The 17,732-nt window shown below is 40.7% G+C and overlaps 1 protein-coding gene across 6 annotated transcripts in view; it reads left to right on the forward strand.

Annotated features, from left to right (window-relative positions):
* The window catches only part of ELMO1 (engulfment and cell motility 1), a 556,794-nt gene that overhangs the window by 255,181 nt on the left and 283,881 nt on the right, over window positions 1-17,732 (forward strand). For all 6 annotated transcript variants that reach the window (XM_007195081.3, XM_007195082.3, XM_057549627.1 and 3 more), the window contains one exon: window positions 14,402-14,506. In XM_007195081.3, coding sequence (XP_007195143.1) covers window positions 14,402-14,506 — 105 coding nt within the window. The remainder of the gene's footprint in view (window positions 1-14,401; window positions 14,507-17,732) is intronic.

The raw sequence follows: 17,732 nt of genomic DNA on the forward strand, positions 1-17,732 counted from the left end.
AAATAAATAAATTTAAAAAAAAAAAAAAAAAAAAAAAAAAAAAAAAAAGAAAGTGAAGTTTCTTTTCTAAGAGCATCAACTAATTTTGAAGATTGCATTGGAACCTGCGTTGGTGTCTCTCCAAATCTGGGCCGCTTACCACCACGCTGTGCTGCCCCCTACGTGTGCTTGTTTGGCCCTTTGCAGTTAGCCAGGCTCTTTACGGATGAAGTCCTTGTCAGGCTTGAAGGACCAGAGACGTTCTTGTCTGTACAAAGACACTTGGGGTGGAACGTTTGGAGGATAAGCCCCGTGAACATGGTGGGCACAAGACCCAGGTAGGCTTTCTTCCTGCAGGGCACTGTACTCCCAGGAGGGGACCTCTCGGGTCTTTTGGGGGGCCAGCTGTGCTCCCTTTGAACTGTTCCTTGATTTTTCCCATCCCACCGCCGGCACCTGGGGCCACTGAGGGAGGTACCATCTATGCCAGCTCTACTGGTGAAGAGTGAGTGCTTTGTGAACAAGTAGACTTATCCTGCCGCCTCTGCCTGTTGTCTGATGCGTGAGAACTCGACAAAGCTCCTTCCCATCAGGGCGCTGAATTAAAAAATCGATCCTTGACTGGAAAATGGGAACTGGGAGAGGAAATCATGCTCTTTTGTAGAGGAGGGAGGAATTGATATAAATATGCTCCGAATGGTTTTACAGACTGCCCATATAGGCACTGAGTCTGTTCAAGAAAGATTCATTTGCGGAGGATTGAAATATTCCTATTAATATTCCTTATCTAAGAGAAACAGAGGCATCTACTGAATTTCATGAAAGGTAATATGAAAACTGTTCTCCAAGGGTCTTCTTTAATATTTGGCTTCCTCTTTTGTTGTTGAAAATACATTTCAGTTCTCCTTTACATGCCAGCGTACAGCAGAGGAAAAAGCATAATCAGTATAAAAGTAATAAATGTTAGTGCCCATTTGTGATTCTGGCAGCAACCACTTTTCATCTTACGTTTTATTATTCCGTACTATTTAAGGTGCAAAGTCCTAAAGCTATTAAACCTACATTAGTTTGCTGTCAAATAAAATTAATAAAATGTAGACTCTAAATTTAAATCATAATTATGAACTATTTAGATCGGAGAAATATAACAGCATATAAAAGGCATTCATGTACGTACCCACCACTCAGATTTAATAGATGGTAACATTTTGCTGTATTTTCTTCAAACATCTTTATTTGGGGAGGGGGCACGAAACAGGACATTACATATTCAGTCTATGTCTCTCCCTGCCTGTCCCCTTTTCATCCCTCCTCTGTCTTATCGTGATGCAGATACATATTATTTCCTTGCATGTTTTTGTACTTTGAAAAAATGGTTGTGGAAATTTTGAGTCAAATTTTCTCCACAAATGTATTTTGTGTTAACATCAGTTTAAAGCTGTAATGTATAGTTTTAAAGTTATTTTTTCTGTGGGGTATAATTATCAAAGACCCACTTGTTAGAGGAGGTTGAAGTTAGTAAAATAACTACCAAAAAATATATTAGATTTTAAGAGGTTAGTTCTAGTTTCTCCTGCCCATCCGACTGCTCTCAGCCTCTGAGTAACCTGACAGATCATTCCACGTGTGGGAGGCCTTTGGGACAAATTTCCTAGAGCACCTGAGGTTTGCGAGACAACTGAGAGGTTTTTTTTTTTTTTTTTTAACATGGAAGTTTTTAATTCTGATTAATCTGTTTGCTAAGGTTATGGGCAACTTGGCATTCACATGCTATTTATCTAACATTTCCAAGAATTCTCATCCTCTGTCAGGGTTTATTGCTCTCTGATGAGTAATGGTCTCAAATTCTTATTTTTCAGATCCTTATTCTTAGGACTGAGAAAGTCACAGTCACTGTGTCTGCAGATGGGTAGATTTATATGAGCAAAACCAAACCAAAGAGAGGTTGCCCACTTTTTGTTGGCCTCCTGAGTCACAGCCAGGAGGGGAGATATTTCCCCTTGGTCTTTGCTGATTTCACAGAGGCAGGAGGTGTGTTACAAGGTGCACTTTAAAAAGTTCATTTAAAACATCAATTTTAATATTTATTTTCAAACTAAAGCTATGGCACTCCCTCAGGTCTTTTTATCCTCAGCCCCCCCGCTGATTCCCTTTGGAACTGCTTCCATTGCATTCTCCAGAAGGCCATCTCCTTTCAAGAATTTTTGAGATGACTGGGGGTGACTGCATCTATTTAGCTTGGCCATTTTTTGGTTGAACCATGTGAAATTCCATTTTGGTAGGTCATAAATGGTCAGATATTGGCAGTTTCAATGCTTCTACCCTACCTATTTGGGGAACCCTGAACATTTACAATTCAGCTTTGGAGCTGGAAGGTCCCATCAAGATTGTCCAACTCTCAGCATTTACAGGTGATCGCCCTTGGGCTGGCCCAGGATTGCCCATTCAGTGGTGAAGTGACTCATCCAGGCCGAAGCTGTGATCACACAGTTTCCTGACAAATGAAGTGAAGTGTGCTGTGAACTGTCAGGCTTCAGGAGATGCTGGCTTAAAGGGGTTATGTTAAAGGAGAGAGGTCCTTTAAGCCCAGAGGGCTGTACCCTGGTAGGGCAGGCAAATTGAGCAAATACCCTGCAGCTCAGATCAGATCAGACAAGTACCTCTTCCTGGCCTCCTTCATCTGAAGGAAATGTCTGAATTTACATACTTTCTGAAATACTGTTTTTTTTTTTATTAGGCATCAATTTTATACACATCAGTGTATACATGTCAATCCCAATCGCCCAATTCAGCACACCACCATCCCCACCCCACCACAGTTTTCCCCCCTTGGTGTCCATATGTCCATTCTCTACATCTGTGTCTCAACTTCTGCCCTGCAAACCGGCTCATCTGTACCATTTTTCTAGGTTCCACATACATGCATTAATATACGATATTTGTTTTTCTCTTTCTGACTTACTTCACTCTGTATGACAGTCTCTAGATCCATCCACTTCTCAACAAATGACTCAATTTCGTTCCTTTTTATGGCTGAGTAATATTCCATTGTGTATATGTACCACAACTTCTTTATCCATTCGTCTGTCGATGGGCATTTAGGCTGCTTCCATGACCTGGCTATTGTAAATAGTGCTGCAATGAACATTCAGGTGCATGTGTCTTTTTGAATTACGGTTTTCTCTGAAATGCTGTTAATCCAAGCTGTCCGTCTGCCTGCATAGGACTTACTTGGGCAGGTGGAGATGAGCCTTTCTGCTCGAGTACATCCCTTGGGCACAGCTGGATGTGAGCTGCAGGGAGGGCTTCAGCAAAGGCTTGGGAGGGTCCAGGGTAAGAATCCAAACTGTATCTCATGTTCTCCTGCAGGATGGTCTCTGTTTCCTTTTAGAGAACAGTGGGCACACCTCTAATCAAATATAAGTAAAAATCTGTGCATCCTCATTAGAGAAAATTAGAAAAATATGGACAGGTAAGGAAAAAAATTTTCCATCTTCCCACCACCACAAATAATTACTATTAACACTTTGGTAAATTTCCTTCCAGTTTTTAAAAACATTTTTTAGAAAACTCGCAATTACATGCTAAATATATATCTTGATATTCCATACATATATATGTAATATATATATATAAAATGTAATAAGAATGTATAGAGAGTACTCTATAAAATACACAATGCCAAGGAATATATACTACTATTGAAATTCTATATAAAGTACAACATATATTTTATATTCCTATTTTTTTCATTTATGATAACTAAGTACTCTATGAAGATTATTTTTAAAGGCTGTGTAGTATTCCATCAAGTGATTTTTTTTTTTTTTCCCCCTCCCACTGCATAGGTAGCCAATTCTCCTTTTACAATAGTAGTTAAGAAATGGACTCTAGACATCTGGGTTCAAATTCAAGCATAGTGGTTGTGTGAATGTGGGCAAGATCCTTAACCTCTCTACACCTCAGTTGCTTCATTTTTAAAATAAGCATAAGAATTCTACTTATTCTGGTATGGAAAAAGGGACCACAGTGTCCAAATTTAAAAGCCAAGACTTTGCCATTTACAAGAGCTGCACTGAAGGGGGGAAGCAGGAGAATGCTTACCAGACACAATCCAGATCCCTAACTCATCAAACTTGCAGGTAGTCTTATATAAAGGTATATAAATTAATAAAAACATATATAAAAGTATAAAAGTCTTATATAAAAGTGTATTAAAGACCCCTCCGAGGTTTGCCTTTGGTCAGCAGGGGGAAGGGACCCAAAGACACCAAGATGAGGCCTTGAGTCACAAGTTAAGGCTACTGAAAAGATTCATCTCAGCATAACATTTGCAAGACACAGAATTTTGTCCAGCTAAAACTTGGGAATCTTTAAAATCATTACAATATTATCCAGGGGAGCAAAACATTGAACATTTACAAAGGGCTCATGTTGTCCAGGTAGCAAAACATTAGCATTTCTTTATTAATTGAGATTTTTAACTTTGGTTAAGGAGGGACTCATTTTCTTAACTCATTGAATTGCCTTAAGAACAAACACTTAGAAAAGGGGTTGGCAAACTTTTCTTGTAAAGGGCCAGGAGGTAAATAATTTAGGCTTTGTAGGCCAAATGCAAAACCAGGTACAGACAATATGTAAATAAATGAGCATGGCTGTGTTCCAACAAAGCTTTCTTTATGGACATTGAAATTTTAATTTCATGTAATTTTCATGTGTCAGAGATAAGTATTCTCCTTTTGATTAAAAAAAAAAGATTTTAAAACGATAAAAAAAAGACATGAAACTTTTAAACTCACAACTCTACAAAGTTGAGTGGTAAACCCAATTTGGCCCCTAGGCCAAAGTAACCCGTGCCTTAGAACAGTCCTTGGCACTCATTAAGTGCTGTGTGTGTGTTAGCTGCTACTTCCATGATTAAAGTTGTTATCACCATCATCACTGTCTCTACCCTAGCACCATGCAGTGCTAGACCCTGGAGGAGGGCAGGGCTGCAGTACACAAGCGCGTGCATCCCTTTGACCCCTGACAGTCCATCAGTAGCAGCAGCAGCTTGATCAGCTCCTGGCTCCATCGTGGCAAAGAGGTTTCCTCTCCCATGTACGTGGTGGTTCCCTTACCAGAGGCTGCCTGGAGAGCTTTGCTGGGCTGGAGGGAACAGGTTTCCAGCTTGACTAGCTAGACCAGCCCTGGAGTGACGGTAGCACACATTCTGTGTCCTTTGATGGAGCTTTTAGCCTGTGCTGTTCCTGGGGATGAGTGAAAAAGGGAGACAGAGAAACCCACTGTGCATAACTGGTGCTAGTCTACTTCCTGTTTTAAAACTACAAAAGACAGACGAAAAGGGAGTTCTAAAAAGAGTGGTGAAAAAGGAGCTGGGAGTTAAGGGAAGAAAGAGTAGGGTGTTGGTAGCGCAAGCCACAGTGCTTGGGTCGTTCATAATCTGGCATGCACTCAGCTCAGTAGAAAAATGGCAGATATTTTTATAAACCTTGACAGTATTATTTCATTATTCATGAAGACTTTTGTTTTTTTAACCATAACCAGCTTCATTTTAAAGGAGATTTATTCCCAAGGCATTTTAATTGAGTCTTCATGATAATTCTTTGTATTGACTGTTAAATCAACATACCAAATAAACAATATTGGAGTTTACTCTTTTCTTCGGTAAGTCTCAACTCTGCTTCTTCAAGATAATGAAGTGAGAGTGAGTCCAGATTTTCATGAATTGAATACACGGCACTGCACGGCCTTTCCTGACCTTTTGAGAGTAATTTTTAAAAGGACATTGTTTTTTAACTAAGGAAATTTGCCTTAAATACAGAGTTTTCTATGTGAGAACTTCCACAGTGTGCATGTGTGAAGTTACTTATGCCTGTGTGGTGTGTGTGTGTGCGCACATGTGCATATTTCAAAGCTATATTATTAAGGCTTTTTTTTTTTCTTTTATGAATTTATTTATTTATTTTTGGCTGCGTTGGGTCTTGCTGCTGCGTGCGGTCTTTCTCTAGTTGCGGCGAGCGGGGGCTACTCTTCGTTGTGGTGCGCGGGCTTCTTATTGTGGTGGCTTCTCTTGTTGAGGAGCACGGGCTCTAGGCCTGCAGGCTTCAGTAGTTGTGGCATGTGGGCTCAGTAGTTGTAGCTCATGGGCTCTAGAGTTCGGGCTCTAGAGTTCGGGCTCTGTAGTTATGGCACACGGGCGTAGTTACTCTGTGGCATGTGGGATCTTCCCGGACCAGGGCTCGAACCCGTGTCCCCTGCATTGGCAGGCAGATTCTCAACCACTGCGCCACCAGGGAAGCCCTTGTTAAGGCTTTTAATAATTCACTTCTGAGACAGAAGTTTCGTGAAGACAAGTACTATTTTGTTTTAAATTAATCTCTGGATGAAATTTATCATGTCTGTCTCCCATGGTGCCTTGCACAGTAGTAGAAATCCAAAATTATTTGATGAGAGGAGGAATGAATTGGCCTGCAAAGTATCTAAAGGTCATTTGCTCCAATTCTCTACCCTTTAGTTCTCTGGACAACATTCCTGCTGGACATCCTGCTTCAATATTTCTAAAAACTCACTTCTCTGCTAATCCTGTTTCCCGTAGCTGCCCACACAATAATATCAGTCCTTCAGATGCCTAAGGACAGTAGTGGTCCAACTCACAACCCCCATCCTACCTCCACCACATATACTTTTTTCCCCTGGGCTAAATATCTAAAGGTTTTTTTTCGAACTTTTCTGATATACCCTACTGTTTAGATATTTCTGCTTCTTCCTGACCACCCTTTTGTACATGATTTCCTGTGTGTCAGGAGCTCGCTCCCGGTGTAGCCCCCAGAACTGTGTGTTGTGTCCAAATGTGGCCTCAGCTGGGCCCAGTCGGTGGAACCCTCCTCTGTTCTTCTTGCTGTTCTCCTGTTAATAAATCCCAGCCTGTCAGAGCCACTCAAAATGGACTCATCTTGGACTTACACTGCCAACTCTAACTCTTAGTTCTTAATAATAAGATTGGTCATGGACTCCCCTAGGTTGCAGAACAAGCCCAGGGAGGGGGTCCTGGTGATAGTGGGTAGTTGTGGATGGTCCCAGAGCTCTAGAACCAGAGGTATTCCCCAAAGGATTAGTTGTGGACCTGCCAAAGGAGGGAAAATGGAGCCAGGTTGAAGGTCAGGAGAACGAAAGGATAGCAGGTGGATGAATGACATTAGAGAGACTAGCAGAGGCGTTCCAGAGGCCAGGCAAGGAGAAGAGGATGTACAGCTGAGAGGGAGGTACAGCACGGAAGCCAGGTAGTTTAGAATCTGTTGGCCTGAACCCTTAGCATCTTCCTGGGTGTTTCTTTCATGCAGATCCTTTGTGCTTTACCTAAAAGAATCAAATTTTAATGATGTGGAGCTGGGATCTCATGAATTGTTTGTAAGCCAGATTTCCCTTTTTCTGTAGTAGCTGTGTTTTTGATTTTTTTTTAAAAAAATCTTTTAACGGGATGTTACATTTCTCTGATTAAACTTCTTCTTGCTAATGGGGCCCATCTTCCTGTTCTCCAAAGGCCTTTTGAACCTAAATAGGAAAAAAAAAAGCTGCAGAGCTGAAGTGGTGACTCTGCCACTTCTAACCATGCTCTTGCACAAGTCACAAGTTCTCACCCTCATCTGTAGGAAGAGAATAATAACATTTACCTCATTAATAACTCGCCTCACTGGGTAGTTGGGAAGATTAAATTAAATCACGCCTTTGGAGTGGCTGGCACGACGCCTACCTATCCCTGGTCACAGTTATTTTTCTGCTCCTCAGCATACCACCTTGCCCACTCTTAGGTCAGATTTAGTAGGCTGCCTTCTCTGTATTCATCCAAACTATTCATTTCTATTGAATTTACTGGAGAGAGACCAAGGACAGAATCCGAAGATGTCTAAAGGCTAGGTCTAGGACTCTTTGGAACATTGATCCATGTTGGGGGTCACAAAGTTGGATGCTGTCAAGAACCTCCTTATATGAATGTGTGAAGCAGCCAGGTGAGAGAGTGCTGGGCCTGCGTCAGCTCAGAGTGCATGGCCTCCCTAAAGCAGGCATCCCAATAAAAGCCGCTGCAAACCAAACACTTCCATACAGGGAATCAAGGTTCCAACTCCATCAGTTGTTGGGTATAGATCCCTAGAATGCTCTTGCATTGGGTTACTGTGGCTTTAGAGCAGAGGTTCTCAAAGTATGATCCAGAGACCGTCAGTAGCACCTGGGAATGTGTGAATGCAGATTCTCAGGGCTCACCCAGACCTACTCAACCAGAAACTCTGGGGGAGGGCAGCGCCAGCAATCTGTTTGAACAGACCCTCTAAGAGATTCTGATCACGTTCAAATTTGAGACCCACTGATTGGGGAAAGTGTTCTCAACCCTGGCTGGACTTTGGAATCACCTGGGGAGCTTTAAAAGTCCAGTTGCTTGGTTTCCAACCACAAAGTGTCTCATTTCACTGATTTTGGGTATCAGCCTGGACATCAGGATTTTTCTGAGCTCCCAAGGGGATTTTCAGGGGCATCCAAGGTGGATAAGTGCTCTTTTAGGAGCCTGCTGAAACACCCACATACCCTTTCTCCTGAGTGGGGAGGGGAGGAGTGGGAGGCACGTGTAATTTGGCACAGCTCCCACGGGATCTGCTGCAACCATCAAACCCTGCTTCCCCTTGGAGAACATGACCTTAAACTACCAGCCTCAAGAAAGAGCTTTGATAGGGCCTTTCCTAGGCTGAATGAATATTCACTCAATGTGATTTGTTTTAAAGGTTGCTTTTAATGCTATATTTGTTCAGCAAATGTAGGCACTTGTATAGCACAAATATTAACTCCTAAATCCTCCAAGGCTTTCCCTGCGATATGCCATCTGGCAGGCATTATTGTAATCATCTCTTTATTATCCACACTAATGAAGGACTAGCATGGCATTGGTAATTGAGAAACACAGATCATTTACAAATCATTCAGGCTCGTGCCGGCACTGCTTCCCCAACCAGGAAGCATTCAAGAGTAGAAAACATTGACTGATTACAGTTTCCTACCTTCCCTGTGGAGGTACTAATAATATTATTTTAGTCAGAAATTTGAGCAAGAGGAGAAGTGAGAGGCTTCTAAATTATAATTCCTTTTTCTGAATAAGGAAATTTCAGTTTTCTCAATAAGAGGCCAAAGCACAAAGCAGATAAACAGCAAGTATATTTAAAATGCATTGAACTTTGGAACCAGTCAGTTCAAAGCATGTTATAGTAGAAGCTGCATGGAATTCAAGAGATCAGTGGATCTGGATTCTAGATCCTACTTTGATATTACCCGAGCTATGTGACATGTGCCATTCCAGCCATCAGCGGGTCTCAAAGTGTGGTCCTCAGACAACAGCATCTGCATCACTTGCGAACTTGTTAGAGTTGCAGATTCTCAGACCTCTCCCCAACCCACCTGAATCAGAGACCCTGAGGATGGGGCTAGCAATTGGTGCTTCGACAAACCCTCCCGGAGATTCAGTTCGGATGCCTGCTCAAGTTTGAGCACCGCTGTTCTCCAGGCACTCAGTTTTCTCAACTTCAAAATAAGGCAACAAGCCTAGTTTATATTTGAGGTCCACTCCAGCTCTCCAATGGCCTTAGTGTATGGTCCTGGAAGGGTGAAAGATTCTCTGTCATAGACCTTGAATGTGCGATTGAAATAATTCAAGTAAAAAACTGGCGTGTGTGTAACAGAAGAGAAACAGATCTCTAGGAACTCTATACACTAAACCCCATATAGGATGCTCACTTTAAATAAAGAGTACTCTCTTCTGTGGGTTGGTACCATTTTCCAAAAGTGAAAAAACCTTGGTGCTTTGGAAAGGGAGGTGGCCGCTCCTCCTTGCTCCAGGGGCTGAGAGCTGTCTGATGTGATTCACAGAGCAGCACTTCTACAGGCTCTAACAAATGGCATTTCAGAAGGATGTACAGAGGTACACAGGCTTTGCAGTAAAACAAGGGATATTTTCAAGTCATTTATGAAAGCTCTTGCGGCTTCCATTTCAAGACAGGTGGAAAAAAATAACATGGAACAAGAAAAGAAAATAAATCTGTATCCAGAGCATCTCATAAATAAGGAAGGAGCGGGGGTCTGTTGGCCTTGCCGGGTTCTCAGAGTATTTTTGTAACAGTACAGACAGCTCTCAAATGTTTTGGCAAGTAATTCTTATACTGTTTCCGTTATCAAAATCTATGCTTGTAAAATTATTTCGCTGGCTGTTAAAACCAAAAGAGAAAAAGGAAACAATCATTTCAAGGAGAGAGAGGCTGGGAAAATGATACTCAGAGGTATAAAAGAGAGAGACAGAAAAAAAGAATATAGTTCACCCACAACTGCAAAATTTTTTTTTCATCTAAAACGCAGTGACACTTCATAATTTAGAGCAAGTCGTAGAAAATCGAAGGCACTTTTCTAATTGGCTTTTGTTTAATTAAGAGCCTATTTGTTGGAGGCAATAGGACCTGGTTTGTTGATCTTGAGAGAGACTTTGTTATGTCTGGGAGGGATGCAGAGATTATAGCTTTTATTGGAAAGGATGGATCACAGACCCACTTTGCCTGAGCAAAGCATGTTGACTGAGGAGAACCACACCAATGGGGAACCTGCACTGGACATCTTTGTGAAATTCCCAGTGGCGTCTGGCTGAGCAAAAACTTGACCCTAAAACCCTGGTTAAAAGCCTGTACTCTGAGTTCAAATTCTGACTCTGCCACATACTGGCTCTGAAACTCTGGGCAAGCTACCCAGATGCTCAGTGCCTCAGTTTCCTTCTGTCAAAGGAGGAGAATAATAGGACCTGCCTTGTGGGAATTTTATGAGGATTAAAAGTTAGCATATGCAAGGTGCTTTATATAGCGCCTGCCACATAGCAGGCATTATTTTATTAGGACTATTTGCTAAATAGCCATATGGATCTTTAAAAGAACTCTAAAAATGTATTATACTGTTTCTTAACTGTAAGACCTTAGAAAGCAGCAGTGCCCAATTTGATACCCCCATTGTGTGCCTAAGGAAGTGTGTGATTGATACAACAAGGCTTCCAGGGCATCCTGGTAGCACAGTTAAAACAAGCCTGATGATTCTTAACCCATGGGGGGCTTCTCCCTGGTTAACTTCACTAACACATAGCTTTGGGGGGTTGTCAAAGAAGATTCAGAGAAACTAATTTTTCTCATTTGATTTCCTTTTTGTATATTTATTTTTGGAAGAGATTCATAGACCAACACTAGAAATAGCTCTGAAATAAATGTCATATTTTTCTCTCTTATATTTGGCACAGTCTCCTTTGTTGGCTGGACCATGCTGTGTAGCAGCTAATAGTGATTAGCCTACGTTTTTCTCAAATCAATTTTTCTCAGGCTATATAAAGTCTAAATGCTGGCAGTACTAAAACAGATGCATTCAACTTATAAACTGGTGGTAAGGAAAAAGGTAGGGACAAAAGCATGCTGAAACATATCGTCCAAGCAAGACATTGCTTGCTCTGCCAAATTCAAGTTGCCAGGTCCTGGGCAAGCTTCTTATCTCATCTGAGCTGCAGTTTCCTCACCAATAAAATTGATGCAGCCACTGTGGAAAACAGTATGGTGGTTCCTTCAAAAACTAAAAATAGAACTACTGTATGATCCAACAGTTCCATTCCTGGGTATATATCCGAAGAAAACAAAAACACTAATCAAAAAGATACATGCACCCCAGTGTTCATAGCAGCATAGCCAAGATATGGAAATCTTCACTGCCTTTGGGTTAAGGCACAAGTGAGCACTTTAATACAGTGTGGAGGGTCCCTAATGAACTAGCCCACATTTGCCTCCCAAGCCATGATCATATTTGCCACTCCCTGTCTTAACCATGCTGTACTATTTGTGGCTCCTTGAACAAAGCACACACCTTTATGCCTCTGTTCACATGTTTCCCTCTGCTGGGAGTACTCTCTCACATCCCCCTTCCCCTCACCTGATAACTAGTACTACCCAACAGGTCTTAGTGTAGATGCCACTTCTTGAAGGAACGACCAAAGTGCCGTCAACAGATAAATGGATGAAGAAGATGTGGTGTGTGTGTGTATACACACACACACACACACACACACACACACACACAGTGGAATACTACTCAGCCGTTAAAAAGAATAAAATTTTGCCATTTTCAACAACATGAATGGACCTGGAAGGTATTATGCTCAGTGAAATAAGTCAGACGGAGAAAGACAAATACTGTATGCTCTCCCTTATGTGTGTAATCTGAAAAATAAAACAAATGAATGAATATAACAAAAACAGATGCAGACTCACAGATATATAGAGAACACACTGGTAGTTACCAGTGGGGAGAGGGAAGCAGGGAGGGACAGCATAGGGGTACAAACTACTATGTATAAAATAAATGAGCTACAAGGATATATTGTACAGCACAGGCAATATAGCCAATATTTTATAAAAACTTTAAATGGAATATAAGCTATAAAAATATTGAATCACTATGTTGTATACCTGAAATTAATATAATATTATAAATCAAGTATATACTTCAATAAAAATTACAGCTAAGAAAAAAAAATATGAGATAAAAATCTCTCATAGTTCCACTACCTAGAGATAACCATTTAACATTTTGGAATATTGTACTCCAGAATTAAGAAAATAAAATAAAACAGGGTCATATTATTAAAAAACAAATAATAAATAATAAAATAAAATGGGGGTAACAATAGTGCCCACCACCTATTAGATGAGGTAACACATATGAAACCCAAACTAGTGCTAACCCCAAGAAAGTACTCAGCAAATACTAACATTTTTGTGTTACTTGTGTTCATGAAAATCGAACGTATCAAAGTCAAAATAATAAATGTATGCATAATGAGAGAAGTTCCACTATTCTTAAGAACTGAAAATATTATAAAATCTTTCATTGCAAGTTACTTTTGAGACTAAATCTCTGATCGTTTATTTCCAGCATTTTAATTTTCCCCTCACTATTGAATACAAACCTGAGACTCTTACACCAATGAGTATCAGATTAAAGCTGAAACCCACTGCATTTGATGTGCCCAGTGATTTTCATTTTTGTTACAATTATATTTATTTTATGAAATATATCTTTCTTATCATAAGTAGTATACTTTTGTATTTTAAAAATTTTCCAACATCTAAACAAACAAATCAGGATAAAATGCTAAAATAAAATACTGAAGTCACTACACTGACCCAACTTGCTACACAGATATGGACAGGAGTGCTCTGGAAATTGTGGAACTGTGGCCAGTAGGCAGCACCACTGTCCTATAATTTTAGATGTTGTTTATTAGCTCATAAAAAAATTTCAAATCAGCATGGAAAAGACAGGTTCTGTGTACTCTTGAATAATGTAGAAAAGTGTGGGTTGTTTGAACCTTGAACAAGTGAACAAAATGTCCTTCCTGTACTTAAATTAGAAAAAATTGCAGTTGACCAAAATTTCCCTGGCAAATCAGAGAGCCAAGGTGTTTATTAAGAAATATTCAGGAAGAAAACAAAAATATGTCCTTTCCTAAACATTACCTAGATTATGAGGTAAGAGCAGTTTTCTTTAATATCTCTTTAACTTTTCCATTTCTTGAACATAAGAATGACTTCCCTTAAATCATTAGCCATTTAGATCTGAATTTTCAGAACAGATCTTGGTCATCATTTTTGACAATTAGCGGTGGAGAGTGGTTTACAGCCCTGAATAGGGGTCTCGTGGTGTTCTACTGAGTGATCTCCAGCATATGGAGAATTTGTTGGGCATATTTATAACTATTGTTTGTCTTTGTGGTTCTTGGCACAGTGTGGGTGACCACAAGGCCAGGACACTCCCTGCAAGTAGGCAGATGTTAGGACCCTGTGGACCTCTGAATTTTATAGAGTGCCTGTGCTCAGAGGCCTACAGACTGTGTGAGTCTGGAAAGTTCACAAACACCATGGACAGGTGTGTCCATACCTAACCCTCACACACGAGGATGAGGAAGTTAAGGTGAAAAAAAAAAGGTAAATGGCAGAGATGTGGCTTCATCCCAGGTTTTTCTCCCCAAATGCTGTTGGTTCCGCTAGAGCACAGCCAATAATGTAAAAATACAGTTTTTACATTATTTTCTTTTCCTACAGTGTCACATGTCTAAGAATAATCCCATATTTCGATCTTCAGCTGAGTTTCCCAACCCTGGGTCTAGAAGCTGGTTTTGCTCCACTTGTAGAAAGAAGCCCTCATTGCCACCCTGATCGGTTCACATGGAGATAGCAAATGTCATCCTACTTGATTATTTGGAGCTTGCCTTGTGGTACTTTGGTCTTCTGGAGGGAAATCAGACCTCTGGCGGTTGGTGAAATCTGCTGAAGAATTAACCTGATCAAACATTTTGTTTTAATCACAGAATCATGTCAACCCTGCCATGGACTTTACCCAGACACCTCCTGGGATGTTAGCTCTGGACAATATGCTCTACTTTGCCAAGCACCACCAGGATGCCTACATTCGGGTAAGCATGCAGCCCCTTTCAGCTAGTGTAGGTTTCCTACTGAATTCGAATTTCACACTTATGGATATGGAGGGATTACTTTTAGATGAGTGGCCCCAGAGATTGGCTTTTGTCACTTAGTAAAGTAAAAATGAAAATTAAATGAAATTAAAGAGCACCAAAATAGGGATTTTTTTTAACTTTTAATTTTTTTCACATGACATTTAAAAATATATTAGATATTGGAAAAATATTTTATATAGTTCATTTGATTATGACAAAAACTCTTAGCCTTAAATAACAAAGAAGAGAAACAAACTATCTACCAAAAACCTGCATGATCCCAACGTTAGTGAAAACCACTTAGACTTATTTGGCTTCTTGAAAAGAGGCCCAGGATTCTGTCTAGCCCTGCTCTGTTCAATCTAATGCTGGAGATACGATCAGATAAACAGAAAGAGAAGTGTGGGAGGGACACGGGGAGGGACGAGAAATGCCTTCTCTCATTTGATAACAGATTAGTGAAACTCCAGCTACTAAGGCAATGCCTTTGTGGGTGGGGACGAAGGAAAATAGAAGGTGCCACCTGCCGATGCAGAGCAGGGGCGGGAAGGACAAAGTGTGAATGAACTGGAGCAAAGGGACAGTGACAGAGAAGGCCTGCGAGTCAAGGCTGCTCCACTGGAAGCTCTGGATTTGTGCTGACCCCTGTCCCCTGTCCCCAGGGAGAGGAGCCCAGATTCAGTCGGGCGAGGGATACAGATCCACGATTGAGATGAAGGAGGATGTGAATAAATGGGACAAGGGCATTGGCAAGTGGTTAAAATGATGACTAGGTATAAGCTTAGAAAATATTCGATGAATGAATATCCTAATGCAGGAAGAGTAAAGCTGAAATCAGAGTAAGGTATGAGCCTGTGCCTCTGATATTCTCTGTTGGCTCCCTCTTGGCACTGGCTTTCTGGAGACCAGGGTTCAAGACCTGGCACTGTGGTTACCTGGTAATGCAAATGGGGCCATTCCTTTTGACTGGGCTATAGTTTCTTCTCCAAACTAGGGAGCATTAGTCCCTCAAGGAGCATTTGGAAATGTGTGGGCATGTTTTTTCGGTAGTTACCATGCCCATTGGGGTGCTACTGGCCACAGCCCCCTAAAACATGGGACAGTCTGCACCATGAAAAATTGTCCTACCCAGTAATGACCCCTTTGAAAAAAAAGTCATGCCAGGTCTGAGTTCCCTGTAAGCACTATATTTTAACTTTATCTGTTTTTCTATATATGCAATTTGACAAGCTTTGACTTATATTGAAACATTATTTGTACTTTAATTATGTGAAGGATTTTATGCATTTCTCTGAATGGTGTTATGCGCTTCTCAGGTATTTGATTAGAAATGCAATTTTCCATAAGAAAATTGTTTTTTCATAAAAGTTTAATTTGGTTTATATGTGTATATATTTATTGCACAGAATTTTTTTCTAGGAATGTAATCTGCTCTCACAGTAAGTAAATTAATATTTTTGAGATACCTTGTGGTATAGCCTCGGAGAGTTGAGTGTGAAAAGAAGAAGCCTAGCAGAAATTGAATTTAAAATTACCTGATTAATGTTTGTGGATGAATGTTTCTAAAGTTAGAGAGTATTGATTCTGAATGTATTGTTAATTGCATAAGAAGCATATGTCTCAAGAAGAGTAATTTAATATTTTAAGCCCATTTTCTTCAATGTGTTCTCTAAACTGTCATAAGTGAAATTAATACCATGGTAACCTGACAGAACTTTGTATCTGATGGGAACTTAAAAGAAAATCCTATTTGAAAAGAAAGGTGTGGACTTTTTTGTCCACATGCACTTTCTTTCTGGTTAGACTGAGAAAGGAATGTTTTCTCGAAAGTGTTGCTTTCCTAATGTGTTGTGTGTCCCATCTGACTTTGGGACCATTAAATGCTGCATGGAAAGCTAAAGGTATTTACATGAATGAATGGGGTTAGGGGATCATATATAAAGTCTGAGGCATTCTGCAAGGAAGCTTTGTGGTGACTATGAAAACAGATGTCCCAGTGGTAGTGAGATAGTGATGGAGACAATGAAAATGGTCATCCCAGACAGCTAATTAAATTTTGATCTATAAGCTTAGTGGTCTTTTCTGAAACATAAAGATGGGCTCTTGGTCTTTTAATAAGCTTACATTTTGATAAAATTTCCTTTTTCTGATGAGGTAAATTTCCTGTCTGAATGCAGTTATTCATTTATTATTTATATCTTTCATTCAATAAACACGTATTCTGTACCTAAATCTATAGTCTCACTTTTCACTTTGCCAGTCAGATTTATGGTTGAGATTTTCAAAAGGAATTGTAACACACACACATATGCACACGCACACGCACACACACACACACATATTCCCTCTTTGCCCTTGACACGCCCACGCCCTCCAGCTATCCTGTTCCCTCAAACAATGTGTATTTTTCCAAGTTGTCTTCTTACCCCGTGTTCTAACTCACCTGCCGCTCACTTTTCAACACTTTGCACCCATCATTTTCTAGACGCTGTTCTCCTGCTACATGGGGAGCCCTCTCCTCTTCCTTCATCTTCTTTGTCCTCCCATTGACACTGGACACTGTTTCCATTGGCCGGTTCTCCCTTTTTGCCTGCAGCCCTTGCTGTCTGTCTTGGTTCTCTCCTTGGCTGCTTCTCTTAGTCTCTCTGATGGGTTTCTCTCCCTCTGCCTGCCCATCAAATGCACATAATCCTCACGACTCTGTCTGTGGATCTTTTTTCTTTTTCAGGCACTCAAGCTGCACATGTTTACTGAGTAACTATCAAATGGCCTGCAGTGAGGGAGGGGATAGAGATTCCCTAAGGAACAAGTCACTCATGAGTCCTGTCATTGAGGATTTTACTGTCTAGCGATGGAAGGAGGGGTAGTTGGAGGAAAAGTTAAATGCCAGCACTTTCCAAGCCACTTAGAATGGATTTTGATTGGGCAGGAGTGATATTGGGGGCACAGAGGAGAGTCATAAACACAGATGTGGGAGTCAGGTCAGTAACACTTCCTTCAAGAAGTGGCATCTACACTAAGACCTGTTGGGTAGTACTAGTTATCAGGTGAGGGGAAGGGGGAAGTGAGAGAGTACTCCCAGCAGAGGGAAACATGTGAACAGAGGCATAAAGGTGTGTGCTTTGTTCAAGGAACCACAAATAGTACAGCATGGTTAAGACAGGGAGTGGCAAATATGATCATG

The sequence above is a fragment of the Balaenoptera acutorostrata genome, chromosome 7 (genome assembly GCF_949987535.1).
Source record: "Balaenoptera acutorostrata chromosome 7, mBalAcu1.1, whole genome shotgun sequence".
NCBI lineage: Eukaryota > Metazoa > Chordata > Mammalia > Artiodactyla > Balaenopteridae > Balaenoptera > Balaenoptera acutorostrata.